The 24319-nt window shown below is 39.5% G+C and overlaps 1 protein-coding gene across 2 annotated transcripts in view; it reads left to right on the top strand.

Moving 5' to 3' along the window:
• zdhhc9 (zDHHC palmitoyltransferase 9) overlaps window positions 1–24319 on the top strand; it is a 42319-nt gene that overhangs the window by 2853 nt on the left and 15147 nt on the right. The window contains exons 1-4 of one of the 2 annotated variants that reach the window (XM_042493655.2): window positions 1998–2550; window positions 2643–2867; window positions 16146–16306; window positions 23363–23521. In XM_042493655.2, the coding sequence (XP_042349589.1) occupies window positions 2704–2867; window positions 16146–16306; window positions 23363–23521 (484 nt within the window). In that variant the 5' untranslated portion in view covers window positions 1998–2550; window positions 2643–2703. Of the gene's footprint in view, window positions 1–1997; window positions 2551–2642; window positions 2868–16145; window positions 16307–23362; window positions 23522–24319 lie in introns of those variants that run through there. The other variant, XM_042493657.2, reaches the window with a different exon arrangement.

Raw genomic sequence — 24319 nt, 5'->3', positions numbered from 1 at the left:
GTACATTTGAGTTGGCAGGTTGGTCAAAGGAACATCTGACAGCTCATGTATTAGTAATGTGCTCCTCTGGAGCAGAGAAAAAACAGCAGGGATCCTGACTGATGGAGTCGTGCAGGAGCTTTTCCACCTCTGGTCCGTAACTTCAGGGCGGACTGAGAGTGAAGGATGTTTGGTTCACTCTCGGGGTCGGTTATGGTCGAGCCCTGCTCTGTGCGTCTGATAAAGTGCAGTCTTCTGCCTCTGTGTAGCAACAAGGAGGCTGTAATGGCCGTATTACTGAGCTGAGCCGACACTGAACAGTCATCACTTTTTATGTCTTCACCCAAAGTGATTTAGCGGGGCCTTTAATACAGCTTGTATGGTCTCTGTAAAATTCATTATTATTACTAGCCACGAAAACATAACCACAGACTTTAAATCATAAGTTCATGCACAATTTACACTTACAGCAGTTATGAAAAGGCTAAAGGCTGAAATAAATACAGATTCCTTTGTGACTGCAGTGGCAGCTGAATGAGAAAAAGGGACTTCTGTTTAAGAATAGATATCCTTAATACACGATCAGTAATGATAACCTTCTGTTATCATTATATGACCTTACAAATGTTCATTAACCAGAAGAAACTTCTATATTTGATAGAGCCCTCGCATTTATGTTAGAGGCCTTTGTATCAATTTTATGCCAGATACGGTAAGCTGTAACCCAATACTTTCATACAAATGCAAATAACATAATTTTATCATCATTAATCATATGAAATAACTCTTGCAAAGATTTGAACTGATAAATATTACATACATACATATATATATAAATATATATATATATATATAGATATATATATGTGAGAGTTGCACATCTTTTACCAGAATTTTGTAGACAATTGTAGACAATTTTGAAGACATTTGTTTTCTACAGGAAGACTTGTTTGAAATGACTCGGAAATGAAAATGTCACTTCATCATGTGTCCACTTGTTTAGAGTCTGGATTAGCTATAATAATAACTATATTAATAATAATGATGATGGTAATAGTAATAATGATTAGAATTATAATAGCGTAAAACATTTTTGTGATAAATGGGAGTTTTTTTGGTAATTGAGGTGTTTCCATTAGGGTTAATGGAAACCCATCTACTGTTGTCCCAGTTTGCACACATTTACAGCCGCTGTTCTGCTTCATATTAGGCGCTAATAGCTAAAGCTGCTTTTTAAATTTTCCTGGAAGGTTGCAAACATAAAAATGTCCTCAAAATAATCTTTTGGAAAAAAAAAACATGTCTTAAAAACACTGCACCCGAGTTACTCATGGTCACGTCTTTGCAGCTTTACGTTTTACAACAACGTCGTTACGGCACTGTTATTATGTCCTTTCCCGGCTCAGAGAGAAGACCACTCTGTTCCCCCTTTATGCAACTGGATGTTGTATACAGAACAGAAGGTGACATAACTGTGATATTCCTGCAGTGTAAATGCAGCTAAACATACAACATTAGGCGTCATCGTCAGCCCAGTCACATGGACACTGATGGACTTCTTTGCCTCGGGCCCCGCAGAGTTTAGGAACGCCACTGAGCACGCTTCAAAAATATAAAACACACCATAGATATTCAAAACAAAGAATACATGTTCAATAAAGTTGGACTCAATAAATCAATAAATAAAAATAGCAAGAAACACAAGAATGATGTTACACAGGTTGAAAAAAGTGTCCGTGTGTTATTTTCTGGTGGTTTCAGTGAGCAGTGATTGTGAGCAGCTCTGCAGTGTTTACCTCTGCTCTCTGCAGCCTTTAATCACACAGAGCAACACCTGAGGGATTAATGCATCTGGTGTCTATAACCAATTATCTTCCTGAATACACTCCTTCACAGTCTCCTCCCCTGGGTAATACTACAGCAGAGCAATTCAGCATATTAATGTGATCTTAATAGGACCTTCATCTGTGTCCTTTGTTCATTTTTGTTTTACCTGTCCTGCCCCTTTAAGATTAGACATTTCAATCTAGGCGTGTTTCCTGCTGCCATTGACTAAAACCGAGGGCTGGCATCCTGCAGGGGGAAAAAAGCATCAAACAGCTTTACACGTTTGCGTCCATACAGGCGGTTATTTCTAATTTCTGAAGGCTTTTATTTTTAATTTTTAATACACGAACATCCAGCAGCATGGTCGCAGTCTAATGTCTGTGAACGCGCGTACGATCATTTATGATTTATCGATATGATATGAATGTCAATCGGTCAAGGTCCGCGCTCCCAATGCAACAACCGCGGCTGGATTTACCGTCTACAGCTGGGAAACATCTGCAGCAAGCGTTTGGATGAATTTCTAATATTTTGTTTTTGATTTTTATTTTTTATATTGGCTGGTGACAGGATTGAGATTGTCGGTGTTGGAGCAGCGTGGAACTGTGGGAATGACATGCTGCAGTACAGACGGGAAACTGGGAATAATAATGGATTAGAAAACACTGATGATGTGACTGCGACACTTTAATAAGAAAATGCTTTACAATCATCGCACTGTGCAGAAATCTGTATCATTCCTGAGTAAGTCGTGTGTTTGTTTTGCCAGTGGACTGCCACATTGACTGAACCCTGTTTGTGAGAGACACCAGTTTATTGTCTGAATCGTTTCACAGTTTAACAGCTGACATTAACCCAAAGAAGGACTGAGGAGGACGGATCTGAGGAGAGGACACCATGTCGGCGGTGATGATTACACGAAAGGTGCGAAAATGGGAGAAGCTGCCGGGGAAAAACACGTTTTGCTGCGACGGACGGGTGATGATGGCCCGGCAGAAGGGAGTCTTCTACCTGACCCTGTTCCTCATCGTCGGGACCTGCTCTCTCTTCTTCGCCTTCGAGTGAGTTCATTTCCTGTGTCTGACTCCTAATGACATGATAGGATTTGTTCCAGAAAGTGCTCATAAGTCACTTTAAGGCTCTTGTGTCCCCCTCCCAGACCACAGATTCACAGGATTTCTTAATGTACTTAGGGGACATTTTCACACTGTCCTGCTTGTGTCCAGCCACTTTCAAAAACATATATTTTTAATTTAAACATTAAAAAGTCATATACATATATTTTAGTTTTTATTGTGCTGTGCTCGGACTAAGCATTCAAAAAAACTGGGACTTGATTTCTTATGAAAAAAAATATGGAAAAAGCAATGAGCAACTTGGCAAAAAAAATGTCCAAAAAATTGCAAGAAAAAGTGACAAGGAAATTACTTGAAAATTAGCTTTGGGGAGATTATTAGATATCATCACAAAAAGGAAAAAATGCTGTTGTATTTTTAATTCTTAAAAGTATATGTTTAAAACTGTGGTACAGAAAAAAAATATTTTATTAAATTTTTTTCAGCACATTTTTTTGGATTTTGTACTTTTATTGGTGTTTATTCTCAGGTAATTTTCTTGCTCTTTACTATTTTCTTGCTAATTTTGGGGCCATTTCTTGTTAAGTTACTTTTTTCCTTCATTTTTTTTGAAGAAATCAAGCTAATTTGCTCATGTTTTAAAGGGTTAACATGCTATTGCATATATGCTAGCTAGCTGTCAGATTCTGGCTGAAAATGAGAATCAAGTGGCTGCTTTTTGCTCCTATACTACAAAATCCCCCCCTGTATATTTAGCTATTTTTACTATCCTGACAGAATTTAGCATGATGACCAACTTAATAATTACCAGGTTGTCTCTAAATCTATAAAACTGCAGGAAATGGGATTCAAGTTGCTCACTGTTTTTGTAGAGGGAGGACCCTCAGACCCCCCCATTATTGAAACCAAAGTTACGCCCTTCTATATGACCCTCTAGTGAGTTATTTTATCCAACATTATCCAACTTCAGAACTGCGATAATCAGTAAATCAAACAATTAGTCATGACCGAAAATTAATATGAAGCTGTTTTGATAGTAGACACATTTGCTTCAGTCTGTTTTTGAGAAAGAATATCAAAATCCTTTTCAGACGTTAATATTTTCTGGTTTCCATTGTCCTCTGTGATTGTGAACCAAATATCTTTCTAGTCTGGTAAAACCATCCTGACAGTGTGAGCTCAGCTGTCTGTGAAACAACAGTGTCATCAGGATGGTGTTACCAGGCGAATGTCTTTCTGGTTTGGGACTAAATAAAACGCCCCAAGATGTCAGCTGGGGCTCTGGGAACCTGAGATGGATTTTTTTTTTAAAACTAATTATAGATCAAACAATTTATCGAATAATCAAGGACATGTTGATTCATCTTGGTATTTTTAGCATAGGGCTGCAAGTAACAATCATTTTCTTTATTGATTGGTCTGGCAGTTATTTTCATGATTCATAGATTTAGCATTTAGTCGATGGAAAATAAGAAAACAGCGGAAACACAGAAACAGAACACAAGATGATGCACTGAAATTTCTTGATTTATACACACAACTACCCAGAACCTAAATATTTTCAGTCCCAATCATGTGTGACAAAGAAATCTGTAAAATCCTCACATTTGATTAGCTTCAACCAGCAAATATTTGGTATTTTTGCATAAAAATATTGCCAAAATGATCAATCAGTTGTTTAAATAGTTGATTTTAATTGTTTCATCTCTAATTTGTAGTCTCATCTCAACCATTGCCATTGCATTTATGTGATAAACCACGGTTTTAAAAGAGTGTTGGATATTTGTGAGCCTCTCAGATGTGGTTCTCTGCATCAGTGTGTTTTCTTGTGCAGCCTCACTGTAAACTGATCTGTAGCCTCCTGTAACGCCTTCATTCGCAACAAGCAAGAATTCTGTTTTGCTGAGCTCCCGGGCTCGCTGAAGATCCGTGTTTTGTTGCTAAAAATTCAGTCCCTGACAGAGAGAAGGTTTATGATTGACCACATACTGAGGTGTTAAATATTTAATAGCCCTGGCTGTCCAGCTTCTCCTCTGTTTTTTTCTGTTGTCTCAGCAGTTCTGTCTCAAACCACTACTCGCACAAACCCAGTGGACTCATTAGCTCTGCAAACACTGGCTCGGATGCAGCATGCGAACCCCAATCCTGTCAGCTGAGGCTGCACAGAGGATTGTTTTTAAAATGAAGAACATGAGCTTGAATGATGATCATAAAGCAGCGCTGCCTCTCATTCAGATGGCATTCATTTTCTGTTTTTGTTTCCTCTTTTATCTCTCTTGTCTCGCCAGTTTTTAAACTGACAAATCAGGCACAATGATATAGCACAAAATCCTGCTCTAAAGCACAGTAACCCCTCTTGACTGTGGGTGTGTATGCAGCTACTGGGCCAAATGGATTTGGAGCATAGCAGAGAAGAGAAGTAGCTGCTCTCACATAGTGCCAGGCCCTTCCCATCTCTATCTGCTCTGCACTTTAATGGCCTCCTGCTTTTTTCCTTTTGAGTCGGGACAGAAGGAGCTGTTGTCCAGCTCGGAGCAAAGAGAGAGAGATGATACTTCACACACCGAGCGTCCGGAGCCCGGAGGAGGCATTGCGGTGACTAATGGCTGGAGGGTTGTTAGCATGCTATGTTCATATTACAGTTGAACATAATTGTCTCTCATGAGGGGATGGTTATTAACACGGAGATTGTGCCCAGACAACATGGGGGTAATTTTCCAACTTGCCATTAGACGGCACGTTGATACGTATTTGATTTAAACCTCTGACAGAGTAATAGCCTTCTCTAAAACTACTCTGAGGTTTAATGCATTCACAAACTGCCCATTTGCAACAACATTTAATACAAGCATTAAAACTATAGGTCCAGTCTTTCTTGGTAGTGCTGATTAATCTGCAGATTATTTTCTCATTCAATGGATTTACCTTTTTTTTACTATAAATGCAGAATATTATGAAAATTGTCAAGTCTAATCAAGCGGCAGCCTCCAGGGCTGGAAAATGAAGCCAGCATAGAAGTGCCAAAAACTCTTGATCCTTAAGAGGACACTTTAGGCTGGCCCCAACAGTGAGGCAATCCCCCAAAACCCAGAAATAAACATGCTTACAGTGTGGTGTCAAAAACAATTTTGGTCTCTCTAGATTATTTACACATTCATGACAACTGTGGGGGTTGGACTTTAATATAACTCCCCTGTTTAAGTTTTATTCAGGCTTAAAGTTACACATAATTAAGGCGTGGCTGCTTAAGTTGCTACCACAGTGATAACGCTGGTTAACGTAATCACGGCATAACCCCAGACTCCCAGAGTGGAGGCATAGCCACAGCTGTCTTTATTTCACTGTGTGTTTTCAGTTTCTAAAAGTTAAGTTTTGGTTGCTTAAGAAGTATTGTTCTGTGTATGGTTGTACTCAAAGACCCCCTAAGAAGTAGGATGCTCAGTTTTTCCAGCACATTTTGTTTTAACGTAAGTAAGCCTGTTATTTGATAGCAAAAATTAGCATTAGCTTTATCATAGATATCTGTAACTGTTAATCAGGCCCCAGAAAAGCCACTCAGCTTTGCTTTCAGTGTTTTTCAGTGGCCACTCGCGGTATTGCAGCAAAAATAATCCCCTGTGGTCCCAAAACAAGGTCAATTATGACTCTTTCTTTGATTGAATTTTGACCCATGGTGGTTTTATATTTGCATAACTTCAAGCCGAGAAAAGCGATTTTAAAAATCTTTGACGCCATCACAATGTAAAGTCTATGAGCCGAAACTCACGGGCGAGGCCAGCGGGAGAAGTACTTTCTGTATATTCAGTTGGCCACATACTGCAAACATCATACGTTTTAAAGAAAAGCAGCAAATCCTCACGTTTGAGAAGGAGAAGCAGTGAATGTTTTGGCATTTTTATATTTTCATGTGGTGCCAACATCTGGTCATATATGTAATTGTGCACTACTGTGGTTGACTTTCCCATCAGCTTTGGCTGTGATTTGTGTTTAGTGCTACTTAGCAAATGTTAGACACACAGTACAGCTTTTACAGAGCCGCTAGCATGACTGTCCACTCTAAGTGTTGTTAGTTAGTTGGGTTTTTTAACTCATCATGTGCCAAAGATGAGTGAAACTAATCAGTCATTAATAGTAACCAAAAAAAAAGATCCACTAATAACATCTCCAATATGATTAATATGATTTATAATATCATCATTGTTCCAAGTTTGACAGTCTACTGCACATATGCATGACTCTGCATCGTTATAATCAAATTTTTAGAAGCAAATCTTTTTTCATCAGCTAATTCTGGTGCATTTTGCTGTAGTTCATCATCCTGTTGACACATTTACTGTCCTTGCAGCTTTTTTTCTGAGGATTCATTCATTACATATGGGCTTGAGTTTAAGCTATGAGCTGCACTGGTGGCATTGATGGGAGAACAGAGAGGGCAGTGTCCCACCGTGGGCTGGCTCTCTTCCAGCACCAGCAGAGCAGACATCTCACTTTTATCACCAGCCATCGGCACCCCGTGCAGGGAGACCTCTCTGTGCTTTAATTTGTGCTAAACTGCGGAAATGAGCAGCCGAATACACAAATGGAAAGACCCATTAGGAATGACTAAACAAATTATTCAGTGAAGGGGTGGGCCCTGCCTGTTTTTCCCTTCACTGGCAGAATCAATTTTAGGACTGTGTCCTCACCCTGTTGGTTTCATGTCCACTTTAATACTCACCGATCTCATTTTTAAATGGGATATTACATTTTTGCTCTTTATCTGTGGTGCTTTACATGTATCCACAAAGGGCTTCCACACAGTTGGATGCTCACTGGTTTGGTTCCTATACGTATGTTTGTAAATGTGGTGTGTGTGCATGTGAGCATGAGAGCATGCGGATAGCCGCCTATGGTGCTTGGATGAAGGAACAAGAAAACTGGAACACAAGGACAGTGTGTCATCTGTCTGTCCACCGCAGGACGCTGAGCCATGAGGCCAGAGAGGCATATGTGCATGTAATCAGACTGATCCTGTCTCTTTGCCCGTGTCTCTGTGTGTTTGTACTCTACATCCTTACATCCGGCTGACCACCCGTCCTCTCAGCTTCATAAAACGTGAAGATTTATTGAGCAGAAGTGCAGAGCGAGCGGCTGCAGTCACAGGAGATGTTGTAACTGACCCCATAGCCTCCCTCAGCATCTGACCCCGCCCTTTCTCCTCTTAGCCAATCAGAGAGAGACTGCCGACTGGCTAAATGAGCAATAATGTGATTTATGCCCTGTTCAGAGTACATGCACCATTTACAGTAACAGTGATATACAGGCTTTGTTCTCTGGAAGCTTCCCTGGCAGGAGGATGTTTGTCTGTGGAGGGTGAAGTGATATTTTTGCCCACATCCTGTGCCATACAGCCTGAGCCATACTTTATACGTTTCCTCACTCTGCCCTCATCTATTTGGCTTGAAATAAGTGCTCTCCTAGATTGAATTTATAGATATGGCTGCCTTTTTTGTCAGCTGGTAAAATAGCTAGTATTGTTTTTCCATTTGGCTGAAATTAAATCAGCAGATTTATCGTCATTCTTCATTTCACTTAGTGAATATTCTGTGACGCAACATCTGTAATCCAAGCTTTAATCCTCGTATGAGGACCAAGACCCTGGCTCTCATGTTTCATCTCTCTCATATGGTATTTAAGTATTGCATAACAAAGAAGACTGATTTAAAACAGGCAACAGATTGCATCCTGTGGAGCTTTAATGTAGCTTCTTTTTTTAAAAATCACTCATATATTGGATTTCCAAGAGTTTTAAAGGACGTTTCTGGTCGGATGTTTATAGTGCACAGAGAGGTCAATGCTATTGCTCCAGCTTGTGCCTTTATATAACAATTTCTTTGAGTCAAAGAGCTACATATTAAATTTTCTAAAAAGAAAAAAATACCTGTTGATTTCTTAAAAACGTAGAAGACTGTTTAAAACTTACTGCTGTTGTGAAGGTATTTTCAGATTCCACAGACGCTCTTTAAACCAACAGGATGAAAAATATTCTGTCTGCTGCTAAAAGGGATTTTTCTCATGTTTCTCAAGTTGTGACTGTATTTCTTAATGCAGGTCGTTAGACCTGACATATGTCTTTGCTCTTTTTGTGAGCCATTTTCATTATTGTGAAGTTAATATAAATACTGGACAGTAACATCCATTTAACTTTTGAATATTGGTTTGATGTAAAAATTTGGATTTTTGACCTGTTTCCCAAGTTACATCTCCGAACCAGAGGAAGAAGTACTGAGATCCTTTACTTAAAGTAAAGTAAAGTAAAAATTTTGATAAATTAAAGTGAAAGAGGAGTAACTAAAGCAGAACTAAAGCTATGTTTTTTTCTTACATAGCACATGCAGTATTATCAGTCGTATGCTCAGTGCTTCGTTTTTGATGCATTCGGGGAAAACTACTTCAAAGTAACACGGGGTGTAAGTTAATTATTATACAAATTATCATTTGGGGTGTTGAGTAGAAGGTTGAAGGTAGATTTATTAGTAATAAAAAAAAAGTTAAAAAAAAACAAAATTACATTAATTACAAGTGTTTCTTTACTTTTTAAATTTACTCATTTGAGAAAATGGTCCCCTGTTATACATCACATTGTTAGACTTTGCATCAGCGAATGAGCAGCATTTTGTTTTTGTAGCTGTTGTCAAAGTCGAGCTAGTTTTAACTAGTTAAACCAACATAGCGGGAGGCCCCTCCAAAAGGCTGCAGGATGAATCTGTGGGATTGTGAGATGATGAATGAGTGAAAAACAAAATATTTTTTGAACGTTTATGTAAGAATTTTATTTTTCTCTAGTTATTTTTGTGAAATTATGGATAATTTTACTGTTTTGGAAACAGTTATTTAACTTAAACCATCTGAGAAATTTTTAGTGGAAATCTTTCTCTTTGAGTTTTTGTAAGAGGCTGCAAGCCAGAGAAGTTGAGAACCACTGCTATAATCTTTAATCTTTAATTTGAGATCTGAAAAGCAAGTCAAGTATGAAGTATGAAATGAGAAAAGCCAAGTGAAGTACATACTTCAAAACTGTACCATTCTTGTGTAAATGTACTTAATTGCCTTGACATGAAATAATTAAAAAATATAAAGTTGTCACTTAAATAATGACTTGACTTGATAATTTTTCATCCACATGGTTGGAAAAGACGTAAGAGTTTTGGGCCATTGGTAAATGTTGTCAAACGACCCTCTGGATTTCTCAAAGAGGGCTGCATTTATTTTTCAAAGTGTGTTTTTATGTCTGAAACATAATCATATTACATGAAAGCCATGAACTGGAAAGGCGTGATCATAACTGTGTTAAAATGCAAAAGTAGTCAGAGATTTCTGCTGCAGAGGGTCTTACGAAATCCATTTCTACTGAGAATATTTACCAAGTTGGGTAATGGAGTGGTTTTCTGTCTGTTTGTGGAGACAGCAACTAGAATTTTCGAGCTTTTGTCCTTTTTGATCTTTGTTCAGATTTTTGTATGACAGAGTTACTGCACCGCAATACATTATTCAGCTGTAGCATGATTCATTCAGATCCTCAACGGCGTACAACTGTTAAGTATTAATAACGGAAGAGCCTGAGATGCCCAACAGAGGTTAAATGTCATGAGTCACTAAAGCATGACACGGTGACGTTTTAATCCTGAGTTCAGTGGTTTTATTGCTGAGAAGTTGAAGTAATTTTAATTCAGCGATAACCCGACTTTACAAGCCTCTTTTCTTTGAGCTCGTGTCATCCTGAGTTAAGGGGGGAAATCCTCTGGATCAAAGTCTGCAGCAGACACACCCTAATGCATCTAATGCTCACACACAGACACACACACAGTAAAGTGAACTTCACACTTTCCATACAGAATCAGCAGCACTGAATTTAACTTATCTCTTATGTAACACGATAAATTTTCATATTAATGTGATTCTTGTTTATTTATGACAAGCTGATTGCAGGTTTGTCAGCTAATGGGATCCCATTTTTAAACTATAAAAAACTTCTTTTCTATATTCAGAGAGCTCAGGGTCTAATGGTCACTGTTTAATGATTTTCTGACAGTTGTGTAGGGGTCCATTAAGGGAACAAAATAGAGTGCAGCATATGGCAGAAACACTTAACTTGCATACAAAAGCTGAAAGACTGAAATATATTTTTGTGGTTTTGAATTCACGGCCTACACAAGTTTAAACATATCACCCCTCAAATTGTACGATGTTGACTGAGATATTATCTTTTTTTCTTCACACATTCTTCTTCCTTATCAATGCCTGGCCACTCTGAGAATGAAAACCACAGGAGAGCGGCGTTTAGATGGACTATTTTCAGGAACACTGTATACATGACTGCATTTAAAGGCAGCAAGAGATTTGGTTGTCATATAAGCTGGAGCAACGTAACCTCGAACAACGTTTCATACGATATCTTACAGATTACAGTTATAATGTCCCACAAAATAACACCCTTAGGGGTTAGATTACGTTTCGGTTGCTCATTTTCGCATGATGAGGTTACTTGACATACTTATTTAACATAAAATAACTCAGCTTTTTGTTTCACATGGGACACAAACGCTGGTCTCCTGGGTCACAGTCCTATGTTTTTTTGACCAGTCCATCACCTTGTCCTCCTTAAACTGCCTTCACACCGCCGTGTAACCGCTTTGACAAAGGATGCGATGGCAAATCACTGATCATTGAAATTACTGAAAAAATATTTTTACATATTTGGACAATTTACCAGTCATCTGAAGTTTGGTGGAAATGTTACCAGAGGCACATTTTTTCTTCTGGTTGATTTATAAGTTGCTAGCGCCATGTTGTAAATCTCAAGATATTTAGACACCAACACTATCAGCTTCTTCTTGTCTTCTTTCAACCTCCACTATGCCTGCTATTTGATCGTCCAAAATTTGGAGGCAACTACCAAAAGCTCAGCACAGTGAATTCTGCAAAGCAAAGCAAAATCTGTGTGCATTCACATGGGTGGCTACCACTTCATATCCTGCTGTCGTGTTTGAAAACTGCTGTCCTTTGCTGCCTTCATTTCATTGAAATGTCCGGAGGCGGCAGGTTACTGCGCAACAGTTTCAAAGCCCCATTTCGTGGACTTTTTCAGTCCTTAAGCCACGTCAGCTCACTTCCTCCTTTGGCGACAGCCTGCAGCATATAGGTTATGTGATCACAGCCTCCTGGTTCATGATTATGCGGGTTATATATGAATCATAGTGCATTACTTTAATAGTACTTTGTAGGCATGAGTAGAAACAGCAGATGATAACAACCTGCCTTGAGCTGTTAGCCTCAAGAGAAGTGAAGCGGGCTACAGCGATCTGTTAAACTCACGTCTTTCTAACTCCTCACCCCCAGATTTTTTATCATCTTCAAACTTGTAGTCTTCAGCCCCAGCTGATGCTGACTCAGGTTACATCACTTGAGGCAGTTTGTCAGACTTCACACAGCTGCCTCTGGAGCCAAATTTGCTCTAGTTCTCAGACTTCAGTCAAGTAACCCTTTAACACATAAGCAGCATTTTCCTGTTGGAGCTGGACGGGGTACTTGAGTACTCTACACCACTGGAACTAGTTTATTGTGAGGCTCAGAGGAGAGGCAGAAAGACTGGAAATGTGTCAGTGGCATGTTAGTGGCACTTGGCGGTCTGATTGATCGTCTCGCCGATGAAAACATTTTCCTCACACGGACACAGGACCTGATTAAGTTCAGTTTTTTGCCTCCTGCCTTTGTGGTGACTGATGAACACATAGCACCACCCTGCTCCTCAACAGCAGCGGAGGAAACGGTCACATCCAGGAAGGACGTGTAGAGCCTGATGGGAAGCGATGATTGAGCGTGCCTCCAATACCTACCAGTCATCATTACGGGAATTACACTTCATCGACAGACTCTCCTCAGTCTGAATCCAACTGGCTGACTCGCTGCTGCTGTCTCTGCTCTAACAAATGGGCCAAACACACTTCACAAGCCTGGTCCAGTGGAAATTTCTATTGATTCGATCTCTGCTCCGAGTTTCCATTAGGCTGAAAAAAGACACTGCAGGGAAACTGCTCAGACCAGTTCAGCAGGTGCTGTGTGTGTGTGATTGTTGTTGTTTCATTAGTGCACAGGTATGCTGACGTACCTGCATGGTGTGTCTACATAAACAGGTGCGACCAAACAGGTGGACTTTGTTCTCTGCCATGTTGTGCTGACTGGCAGTTGTTTACTCAGCTACATCCTTTTCCTTTTAGCTGTGTGTGTGTGTGTGTTTGTGTGTGTGAATGCGTAGATGCTACGTGCGCTCTGAGAATGAAAGAAATGCCACCCAGACGAGAAAGAACAATATTGATTGTCAGTGTCCAGAACTCAAAAATGTTCAATTTACCATGATTGAAAGCAGAAGACGGTGGCAAACCCTCCGTTTCTGAAAACCCACTTTATCAATCCAAATAGCTGCTGATTGATTAAATGACCTGTTGTCTCAGCGCTTATTATGGGATGTCAGAGGTACAGTGCAGTCCATTAGGATTTGGACAGATACATCTCTTCTTTTTTTGTGTTGCCTCTGTACAACATTCACTCTGTAAAAAACATTCTCATGCTTCACTGCTGTGTTCAAGCACCCAAAATACTTTATAGGTCAAACTCATTTATGTAACTGTATCTGCAGCGTTTTGGCTGATACGTGATACAGATAAATGGCTGCTGTCCATATGGGATATTATATTCCACACAAATGCAACTTGCACAGTATTTTGTATGGAAAAATATTTTTTTAGTCCAAATTTTCTATATGTAGAGCTGCTTCTAAAGATTATTTATTAGATGTGTTACTTGACTGCTTATTTTCTCTAATCATCATTTAATCATTTGGTCTGTAAAATGTCAGTAAATAGTAAATAATAGTAAATTTACAGATGCATAAAGTAAATAATGCATCTGTAAACTTTGCTTTGTCTCAAATCCAAAGATACTTAGTTTATTATCATTTAAGGCAAAGAAAACCATACATTTCTCACATTAAAGGGATATTTTCTCTGAACAGCTTTGTGTCATAATAATATGGGTAGTATTTCCAGTGCCTGCGTCTCTCTGCTCCCCTTCCAGCTTTTGCTCAAACTGCTGGCTGTACCACTCATGCAGCTGCCACAAACAAAGAGTATAGAGGTGCATTAAGAGACTTACCCGCCCCGCTCTCTCTCTAACACTGATCATGTGATACATCTGATGGAAAATAAACCAAGATATGTTACTGTACAACCTATTTCTCTCTAAAATGTTTTCAGAAACCTATTTTAATGCCCTGTTTAGCTGTAATAGCACGAGTTCATGCATAGGAAGTGGGCAGCATACTGTTTCCTGCACAGTGAAAACAGAGGCTGAAAAAACTGAGATTAATGGTAAAACTAAGTAGCACTATTATATATAAACAAAGATTCTGTTACTGCATTGTCTGTTTCTTGCCTTAAATGTGTTCGTTTTTTTTCCGGTCATGTAGCACAAATTTCAGAAGTATTTTGCTATTTTTCTACTGCATAGACAGCCTAGTTCTGTAAAAAGACCATCTTTCCAGCGTTAAAATACTACTTTAAGATGCTAGAAATAAGGAATCTGTAAGATTTTTCCCTTGAAAAACAGCTTAATTAATCAATCAATCATTTAAATAAATGCAGATTTATTTGCTGTCCATCCACTAATCGATTAACTGATGAAATGTAATGTAGTCTGATGAAATAACTGATGTATGTCTCTTCAGAGGAGATATTCATGTATTGAGTTTTAATTGTCCAAATTTCCATCTTCCATATAATGAAGCAGAGTGTCTGCAGGCTTTATGCCTGACGTGCAGTACAAACGTTAGTCTTGTACAGGATATGGCACAATACCTTGCTCTCCTGTAGTGCAACATTAGTGTTGCATTATGAATATATGATCCCGGCCACTTGGGAGGGAGATGAGGCTGCACAGTTTAACTATTAATAACTTCATGCAGTAGCCTCTGCTGCTGCTGCTGCTCTGTTCTGTCGCAGCACTTTGCACTGCAGCTCACATCTGTTATCGCTCTGAGCAGCAGGCCTTCTCCGTGGAGCCCTGCTGGCTCTAATCTCAATGGCCCGGCAAACGGAGTTATGCTAATGTCCTCCAATCTTCTTCCAGAAGGTGAGGGGGAGCGTGGCATGGTGTTGTTTATTCACGGCCATGACTTCGGCTCGGTCCAGAGAAAGGGCAGCTCTCGTGGTTCGTGACCTTCTGCTCAGAACAGCAGTTTAGAATATGTACGTTGTCGTGTCATGCCCTCTCTGCACATGCTCTTCTTGAGAGGGCTCTCCAGCTTGTGTTAAGGTTGTTGTCTGCAGTCATCATGTAGTTGTGGTGCAAAAATATGAAATATTTTAATTCAAAGGGTATTTCTTTTGGTGTGAAATCTAGGGCTGCAGCTGATGATTCAGTTTATCTGGGAATTATTCGTTGTTCTATCTAAAAAATGTCAATGTTTTGAAAAATGTCCATCTCATTTCCCCAGATACAAGGGGACAAATGGTCAACCAGCACTCAGAAATGTCATATTAAGTGTACTAGGGTTGCAGTAATATACTGTGTTTTAGGTATACCTTGATATGAAAGCTGACAATTATCATAACGTGTATATTTGCTTATCTACAGTTTTGAAGGAAAAAAAAGCAACTGGACGGACAAGCTTACCTTTATTTTACTTATTTATAAAAGGGGGACTTTTTACACATTCTTCCTTTTAAAAATCGTTTTAAGTCATAATTAAAATGATAAAATGTGTGTCCAACCAAAACTTTTTATTCTTTTAAGGGTCATCCTGACTGCTAATGAGTTTGTAATTCCTTGAAACTGCAATATTTTCTGAGATGGTTATCATACCATAAAAATCTTTCACTGCTGAAACCCTATAGCAATCAGTGATGTAAAACAAAAAAAAAAAAACAGCAAATACTTACTTAAGAGAAGCCACATCCACAAAAATTATAAACCACCCGGTAATCGAACAATAATTTAATCAACTACCCATAGTGGCTTTAATCATGACAAAGCAAGACACAAAGTTTCTCACTCACAGTTTTGTTGTTTACTTTAATAAGGCCAAACAGAGACAACTGTACCTGCAGACAAAAACTGTGGCTTGACAGCTTTTCAATAAATGAAAATAAAAAGCTTTCCCCTCTTCACCTCTCTGAGAAACTTTACCTGTGTTTAGACTGGATCTTTATCATCTCTGTTTTCCTACAGATGCCCTTACCTGGCTATCCATCTGTCTCCGGCCATCCCAGTTTTCGCTGCCCTGCTCTTTCTCTTCGTCATCGCCATGCTGCTGAGGACCAGCTTCAGTGACCCCGGGGTGCTGCCGCGGGCTCTTCCAGAGGAAGCCACATTCATCGAGATGGAAATTGGTGAGTTACAGGCTTAAAGACTAACTTAGAAATATTTTTGTTTATTCTCTGCATAGTTTCAAACACTTCATTTCCTATAGTTACAGTTTGTTGTTGTTTGTTTGTTTTTAAGTGATGTTGTGTGAGCTAGTCCATACTAGCTGGTAGTCTACATACAGGAGATGGCGGTCGACACGCTCCCAGGTTGGAGAAGCAGCAGGTGTACAGCCACAGACGTTAAACAATGTACTGCTATGAACGGGGGCAGCAGCAAAACATATTTCTAGTCACCTAAAAATCAGTATCAGTTTGAAGATGTACTGTGGGGTAGAGATGTCCCAATCCCGTTCTTTTACCCCAGATCCCAATCAGTCATTTGATGAGGACTGTCTGCTGATACTGATACTGCATCCTGATCTGATACTTGGCTTTACCTGGATAATGCAGCAGCACTATGCACACTTCAAGTACTTTAAAGTTATTACAATCAGTCCAGTGTGTATGTTTGACAGTTTAATAGCTCTGCATTGCAATACAAGTAAGAATATCTTCATCCAAACAGTTCCTGAGGGTTTTATTTTATTTCATTTTCACAAAATAACAAAAAAGAAAAACTAAAAATATTTTTATATGGCTCTTATGACAAATCCACTTAGTGCAGCATTTTTATTTATTTATTTTTTTCCCATGAAATAGCAAGTAAACAAACTAAAATGTGTCTTCAGAAATTGCTCTCAAATCAACTTAGTGCAGCATTATAATAAAAGTAGAGAACATTACAAATAAGTAATATAATCATTATGGCACTTAAACTATTGCTCAACTCGAACATTTACATTCACAACAAAGAAAATTGGTCACAATTTTGCTTGTTAAAGCATTATAGTAAAACTAGATCATTGAAAATTACAACAACAACAGCATATAAACTCATACAGAAGTAATTCCTCTCAATCATCATGTTTGACCTGTATGGCAGTTTTCTGCAGAGACTCTGCTCCTTACCTGTATTTTTTGATTTTCTTCTTAACCTTTGTGTTCAGGATGTTTATAGGCGTGTACTCCCACAGCGCTCAGGTGAGGTTACGACTTTATGGAAATGTAGCAACCAGGCTCAGACCTTAAGCAGCAGGCATCCAACAGACAACGCTCTGAAGGGAAAGGCAAATATAGTGAAGCGAAACATCAAACGAGAGTGAATCTGTGGTTGGCTTTTACTTTTACCTATGCTGGCGAGTGTGTATAAATTATTTTCCCGATTTTACCCTACTGTCACACAGCCCTCTCTGATGGGGAACTGAAGATTTATCTATTCTCTCTTCAAAGCCAGAAAAGCAGCTATTTTCTTCTCAGAGAACCAGGAAGCTGCTGGTCTAGTGCTGCCTCAGTTTGTTAGTTTGTGTTATTGTGTGACTGTGGTGAATCTGAACTAACCCTTTAAAAAACAGTCGTAATAGTCCTCATTGCACATTTAAAAACAGGATCAGAAATACTTTATTGATCCCTGGGGGGAAATTGCAGTTGCATTGATGCCAGCAAAAAGAATTATAGCAAGTAGATATAAGTACCAACACCAGTATATAAAAATATAAAATATAAAATAGAATAGAAATACTGTAACAAAACAAAGACAAGACATACAACAGCAACAACAAAAAATACAAAAACATAATGAAATAAAAGTATTTAGTATCTTTACAAACCTTGGGATAGATTTGCATATGGTGAAATGCTACTGACCAAAATGAAGAATTATTTGTCTATTTATTGTTGTATTTATTGACATTATTTTGATTGTAATTGATTTGAATACACCTCAGATTTACTGTTACTAATAGTTCCTACTACAACTAGCAGAATTTTTCTTCAACTTTTACTTAGGAGAAAAAATCAGCCTTTAAACTGAAGAACAGGCTAATGATTTGACTCTTTTGGTAGATAATTATCAATATCTGCCAACTTGAAAATGTTTATCGCTATATAATTTTTAGGCAGATGGCCCAGCCCTAATGGTGGTACACATTCATTGCTGTGAACAGAAGAAAAGCCCAGTACCATCCGTATTCTTGCATTCAGTAATAACACTGCAGATTATTGTCAGGTGTGAAGCAACGTGTGGTCTCACCTCTTCTCGTGTGATTGCTGTGCAGCGCCTCACCTTGAAGTGTGCACTGCTTCTCTGTACAATCAGTACTGATAAAACCACCAGGCACAAATCCCTTATCTATATCCATCCAAATGTTAAATCAACAACAGGACAAATGGTTATTACAGCTCATGTGCTGTTGTGTCTTCATTTACGTTGTTATTTTTGTATAAAATGACATCCAAAGATCTGGACTTGGTGGAAGCAGCTCAAGTGAAAGTATTTTGGAGGCATAAATACTTCAGTATATATGCTAGTTAAGCAGTGAGCAGACAGCCTCAGCCCTGTTGGTTTATTCATGTTTGTTATGCTTTATGTTGCTGAAGGTTGTGTGAGCTCGTCTGTGGATGTAGAGCTTGAACACATTCATTACAAGGGATCCTGTTGTCTCATTACACTAAACAAAGTATGCGCTGTATCATAATGACAACAAAGCCTTTGCAAACAAAAAATGAACAAGCCTTGTTGTCTTTCGGAGCATTGCAATTTTTTTTCATGTTTACTCCCCGGGCTGTCCAGAATCTCTTTATATCGGGAATCGGCTTTTATTCTGCAATATATCTGCAACAGCCCTCCCTGCCTCCTAACTCTTCTCCCTCCCTCCCTGTCTGCCTGTGTGGCTGTTCAACGTTCACTCTTTGTCTCGGTTAAAGATTCACGGTGTCCTTCAGACATCACTCGTGCTCTCTCATTCCGGTCAAGAGGCATGGGTGGGGACTGGTCTCAACTCATGACAGAGGAGGGCTGTAAAAGCAAGGCTGAGGCAGTCGGTCCTCTGAGAACGGGTTCACTGGCAGCCAGTGCTTCTGTCATCATGAGGGTGACTCATACCGCATGCCGGATGACAATGGCTCACTGGTCTAACTGTGGCTGGGATGACCCCGCTGGATAATGTACAGCATCTGCATGTAGTTCATATGAGGAAATCTCATTGGGAATTATTGATGTTAACAGAGCTGTGACTAATGATTATATTCATTATGGATCAAGGTGTAAATTATTTTTACGCTGATTGTTAAAGAAATATATTACAATTGCCCCTCAGAAGTTCTTTTTTTTTGTCAGATCAGCGGTCTAGAGATGATATTTAATTTAGTGGGGCTATTGAATGCAGAAAAGCGAGAATAAATGTGGTAAATATAAGTGCGAGTGTAGACACTTAAACTCCCTCTAGTAAGTGCATCTTTAGTATCTGCGCTTGGACATAGTATTTCCCAGAGAAACAGAATATTTGAGCATTGTACAGTTACAAAGGGGATTTAAATCAGTCATCAAATCTTATTTTTTTTGCAATTGATTGGATCAAGCAGCAACCTCCAGGGCTAAAAAATAAGGCTAACGTGGAAGTGCTAAAAACTGCAGTTCCTCATATGGCCACTTGAGGCTGGCTCCAAAAGAAAGTCAATCCCCATAGACGTCCATGTTAAAATTCCCAACTTTGCAGCAGAAATAAACATGTTTACAGCCTGGTACAGAGAACAGTTGGGTTTCAACAGTCATGACAACTGTACAAGGGGTGAATAATAATAATAATAATAATAATAATTCACTGGTTTACATTTTTTTTAGGCTCAAAGTTACGTATATTTAAGGGTGGGGCCTCTTAAGAGACAGGCTGTCTGCAAGGTGTTGCCAGTGTCTATCAGTCAGATCCATCTCTCACTCCTTCACAGTACCACCAATCGTCCAAAAATGGACACCTGTGGCACAAACCAACGGGTGATGTCACGGTAGCTACATCCTTAATTTTATAGAGTCTGATGGATTGAACTGCTAAAAAGTGGACAGGCTTAGAGTTTAGAGCGATACAGAGCTACAGCAGAGTCCACTGCTGAGCGGACGGTTTGCTCCAGCTACACAACCTCACCATTAGATCAGAAAAAGGACGAGGAAAAGATGAATAAATTAGACCACGTCCATAGTGTTGAAAACAAATGTTTTGAATAAATGATATACAAATACAAATCTCTTCCTGCTCCTCTATATTACTCTATTAGTTACTGCAAGCAATAAACAGTGAAGTGCGGTTTGATGTTACCGTCGAGGCTAGCTAGTCTCCCAAAGTCTCATTGATTGAATGGATGTTTGTAAAAGCCCCTGTGTGCAGGATGAGTCATCAAACATTTCAAACCGTTTTACAGAAAAAGAAAAAACAGGGATTTGGGAATCTAAAAATACTCTGATATTGTTATTTTGACATAAATTTGGCATATAGCAAAAAGTAAATAATTTTCACAGGGACACAGGATTCAAACTTCGAAAATGTATTTTTCATTTCACTCGGTCTTTAATGCCAATGGTTCTCCTTTCCTTTTTTGGTCAAATATTTTACATTCCGCCTAAAACATCTCAACCGATCTCCTAAAATAGCAAAAATATTCATCACTTAAATACTAAACTGGGTCACATGACCATGTGAAGAATATGCACTGAAGCCACTAAATGAAGCACTTAGTTTAACAACATCCGTCCCACTCTTGTAGCTCTTATACAGTATGTTTTTTAATGTGTTTGAGTAGCTGTTTGCTGTTATGAGTGTGGGCGTGCAAACGGATAGCAGCCAGCCGAGGAGGCAGGTACGGATCTCATTGTGAGGCTGAGGCAGGCATGTTGATGTAGCTGCCGCTGCCTCTGTGCTCTGTTCCCTCAGCCTGTTCGCTGCAAGTCCCGAGGGGAAATGCTAATAGGAGGAGAGGCATCCTCTTGGAATATATAATGCCACTAGCAGTCAGAGCTTTGCTACCCGAGGGAGTGGCATCGTTCCCCGTGAGTGATGACTCATTAATTTATTCTCTGCTGGTTTACCCTGAAAGCCACTAATCCTGCATCCACTAGATTGATAACACGGAGCAGTTTGTGTTGTCAGATAAAGTAAATTTCACGATCTCTGTGTCTGTAGATGTATTATGGAAGGTTTATAATGGTGCTAGTTTGCTTGATTTATTCACGCAGAGACGGTTTTGTTTCACATAACGGAGAATGTTTATTCACAGCTTAATACAAATGATAAAAATGCAGCTCGGTTTATGTTCATGTCTGGATAAATTCAACAAATACCACATTTCTTATCTTGATTTATTCCCAGAAAGTCAAATGAGCATGCATGCTATTTTTCATTAACTTCACATTCACATCTTCCCCGTACAGCATGTTAATGGTAGATTTCTCCCTAACAGTTATTCTCCTGAGAGACTCCAGCCAGCAGCCCCCTGGTCATTAGCCAGCCTCTCCACCCTCTCGGCGCCTGCAGTGCTACATAATCACAAAGATCTGAATTGCCAAGAGAAGTGAATGTGTGAGAATAAGATTTTGGTTGGTGACTGCAAAAACAAAACCATCTCACCTATAAGATATCTCAGTGATAGGAACACTGTGTTATAGCGTTGCTGATAAATAATATTAACATGTAAATCCACAGTCATCAATACCGTGTTGAGCCAATGTTATCATTCAGTCACACTCTCAAGGTTCAGCTGTCAAGATTTACGTCCCATTTTTTTCTTGTCCTTGTCACTGAATCTCATATTCCTAAACGCTTCTTTAGGACCATACAGACTAATGCCACCAGGTGTGACAGGGCTGCAAGAAACTAGGGCTGCACTCGACTCAGAACTACGTCAATTTGATATAGCTGTTTGGTGTGAATATTTGACCAGTCGGATTTTCCCATCTTGAGTTTGAAAAGGGGTTTCACGATGTTCAGGGTGACAACGTTTACGTTATACAGTGGGCATACAAGTTAGGCCTTTGAGTGAGTTAGTACACTAACAACAAATTGGAAATGTGTAACAATATTGTTTTTCCCGACACAAAAAATCAAACAAAAGCATGCATGAGACAGTTTGGTATTAATTTGCTGTGAGCTGTAGATTCAATAACGTTATCTTGGATTCTTACTGGGGAAACCTTCTCTTCTTCCATCTGCCTCCGTCTTGCCTAAGCCGTTTTCATATACGAATTACAGAAAATATCCAGAGAATCAGGTCTGGATATTGTCTGGAGTTTCCCTTTCTCACATGTAGCACACAGTAGGAGACTGTCTGTGTCAGATGGGTTCTCACCCACTGGAAATACTCGGCTGGGTTTAGGTGAGGGGTGGCACCTGGGTAGAGTGGAAGGAGGCAGATTACATGGCGGTTTGTAATATGGTCATAAACTTGTGCTCTTCCTCTAATTTGTGTGATGATTTCTGCTTCATCTTTCTCAGCAGAAGTTTCCGAATCTTGTCATATCACCAATTTGAATCTTTTGTTGCTGTCTTTGTGGAAATTACCTGTCTTCTTCACTCATTAGTAATTGTTTTCTTCCAGTTTTGCTGAAGTTTCATGATGTGCGTCCTCACTCACTGTGAATCATGCAGACGAGTACCTGCCCTTTTCACATATGGCCTCAATCACAACAGTCCACTACATGGACTTTGTACCATGAACTGGCAGAATAAAAGTCCATTTAATGTCCGATCCAGCTAATTCGGACATTTGCGTTCTCACATACAGCTCCTAAGGATAATGTCTTAATAATTTCTGGTTTGCAGTACATGTGTGAAAGAGGCTTCAGACTCAGCCTGCGTGTGGGTCAGCAGCTCCTTGTACCAAAGAGCAGTGTGAAAGCAAGGACGTTTACTCTGCAGCTAAATCTGGGGAACAAAATGCCTCCAGAAGTACGCTCAACACATTCTGGCAATAAGGAATGACTGCTAGACCTGCACTAGACTGAGAGGTCTCCGACTTTCAGGGGGTAGCCCGACATGAAAATTTGTAGATCTTATAATGTTCATTTTTTGTCAATATGATGTCAGAGTTTTGTGATTTTTGAGGACGTAGTTTGTGGTGTCATATTTGATGGCAATTACATGAAGCCTTTTACAGTTATCTACTGTGTGATCAAGATTAGCAACGCCTGCTAATGAATGTTTCTTTTTGTCTCCACAGAGGCTGCCAATGGGAACGTCCCGGCAGGCCAGCGACCCCCACCTCGGATTCGCAATGTTCAGATCAACAACCAGATCGTCAAGCTCAAGTACTGCTACACCTGCAAGATCTTTCGACCGCCTCGAGCGTCTCACTGCAGCATCTGTGACAACTGCGTCGGTAAGGATTGTGTTCTGATCTGCCATCAGATGCTTTACAAAGTGAGAGGAAAAGCTCATTGAAATCAGCTTTTTTTCAGTGTTTCAGAAATAGAAAGGTGAGTAATGTTTTGCGGGGAAAAAATAGAATCCTGACGCGATGATTATCACTGAAGCCTCAATCTTAATTACACCTCTGCATTCATTTGTCACAACAATGGAAAAAAACTTAGCTTATAAATAAATGTTGGAGTAAGTAGACAGGGTGCAAAAGATTTAGAAAACTGAATCAACTGAGCCAAAAACTTCACAGGGAGGGTTTTTTTTATGGAATGTGCTTTGAATTATGAAGGCTGTTTGAACTGTGCATGTGTGTGATGTGGTGTGTGTGTGTGTGTGTGTGTGTGTGTCTGTGTGTGTGTCTGTGTGTGTCTGTGTGTATAGCTGTGTCATCTTTCAACCCTGCAGAATAACAGTGATTTGGCTTCTGATGATTGAGGAATGTGTCTGAGGGGAGCGTAGACTCACAGACGATATGAGAGGAGACAGTGGAGGCTCAGTGAGGGAATAAGCACTCAGTCATTGTGAACACTGGTTCATCTGTGTCCACCTGCTACACACACACATACACACACACACAGTCCAAGCATGACAAAGCTTCAGTCCCTCTTTTACTGCAGTCATATCTTTTCCTCCTCAACCCAACTTTGTTTATAGCGGTTAAAGTCTCTCACAGAGTGTGTGCAGCATAATAAAAAACAGACAGACTGCTTTACAAATTATATTTGTTTATACCTGGAGCCTTCTCTGGTTAATTTAT

Source organism: Plectropomus leopardus, chromosome 8 (genome assembly GCF_026936395.1).
Source record: "Plectropomus leopardus strain MGB_pleo_1.0 chromosome 8, ASM2693639v1, whole genome shotgun sequence".
Lineage (NCBI taxonomy): Eukaryota > Metazoa > Chordata > Actinopteri > Perciformes > Serranidae > Plectropomus > Plectropomus leopardus.
Note: the sequence above shows the minus strand (reverse complement) of the source record. Positions and strands in the feature narration are given on the sequence as shown.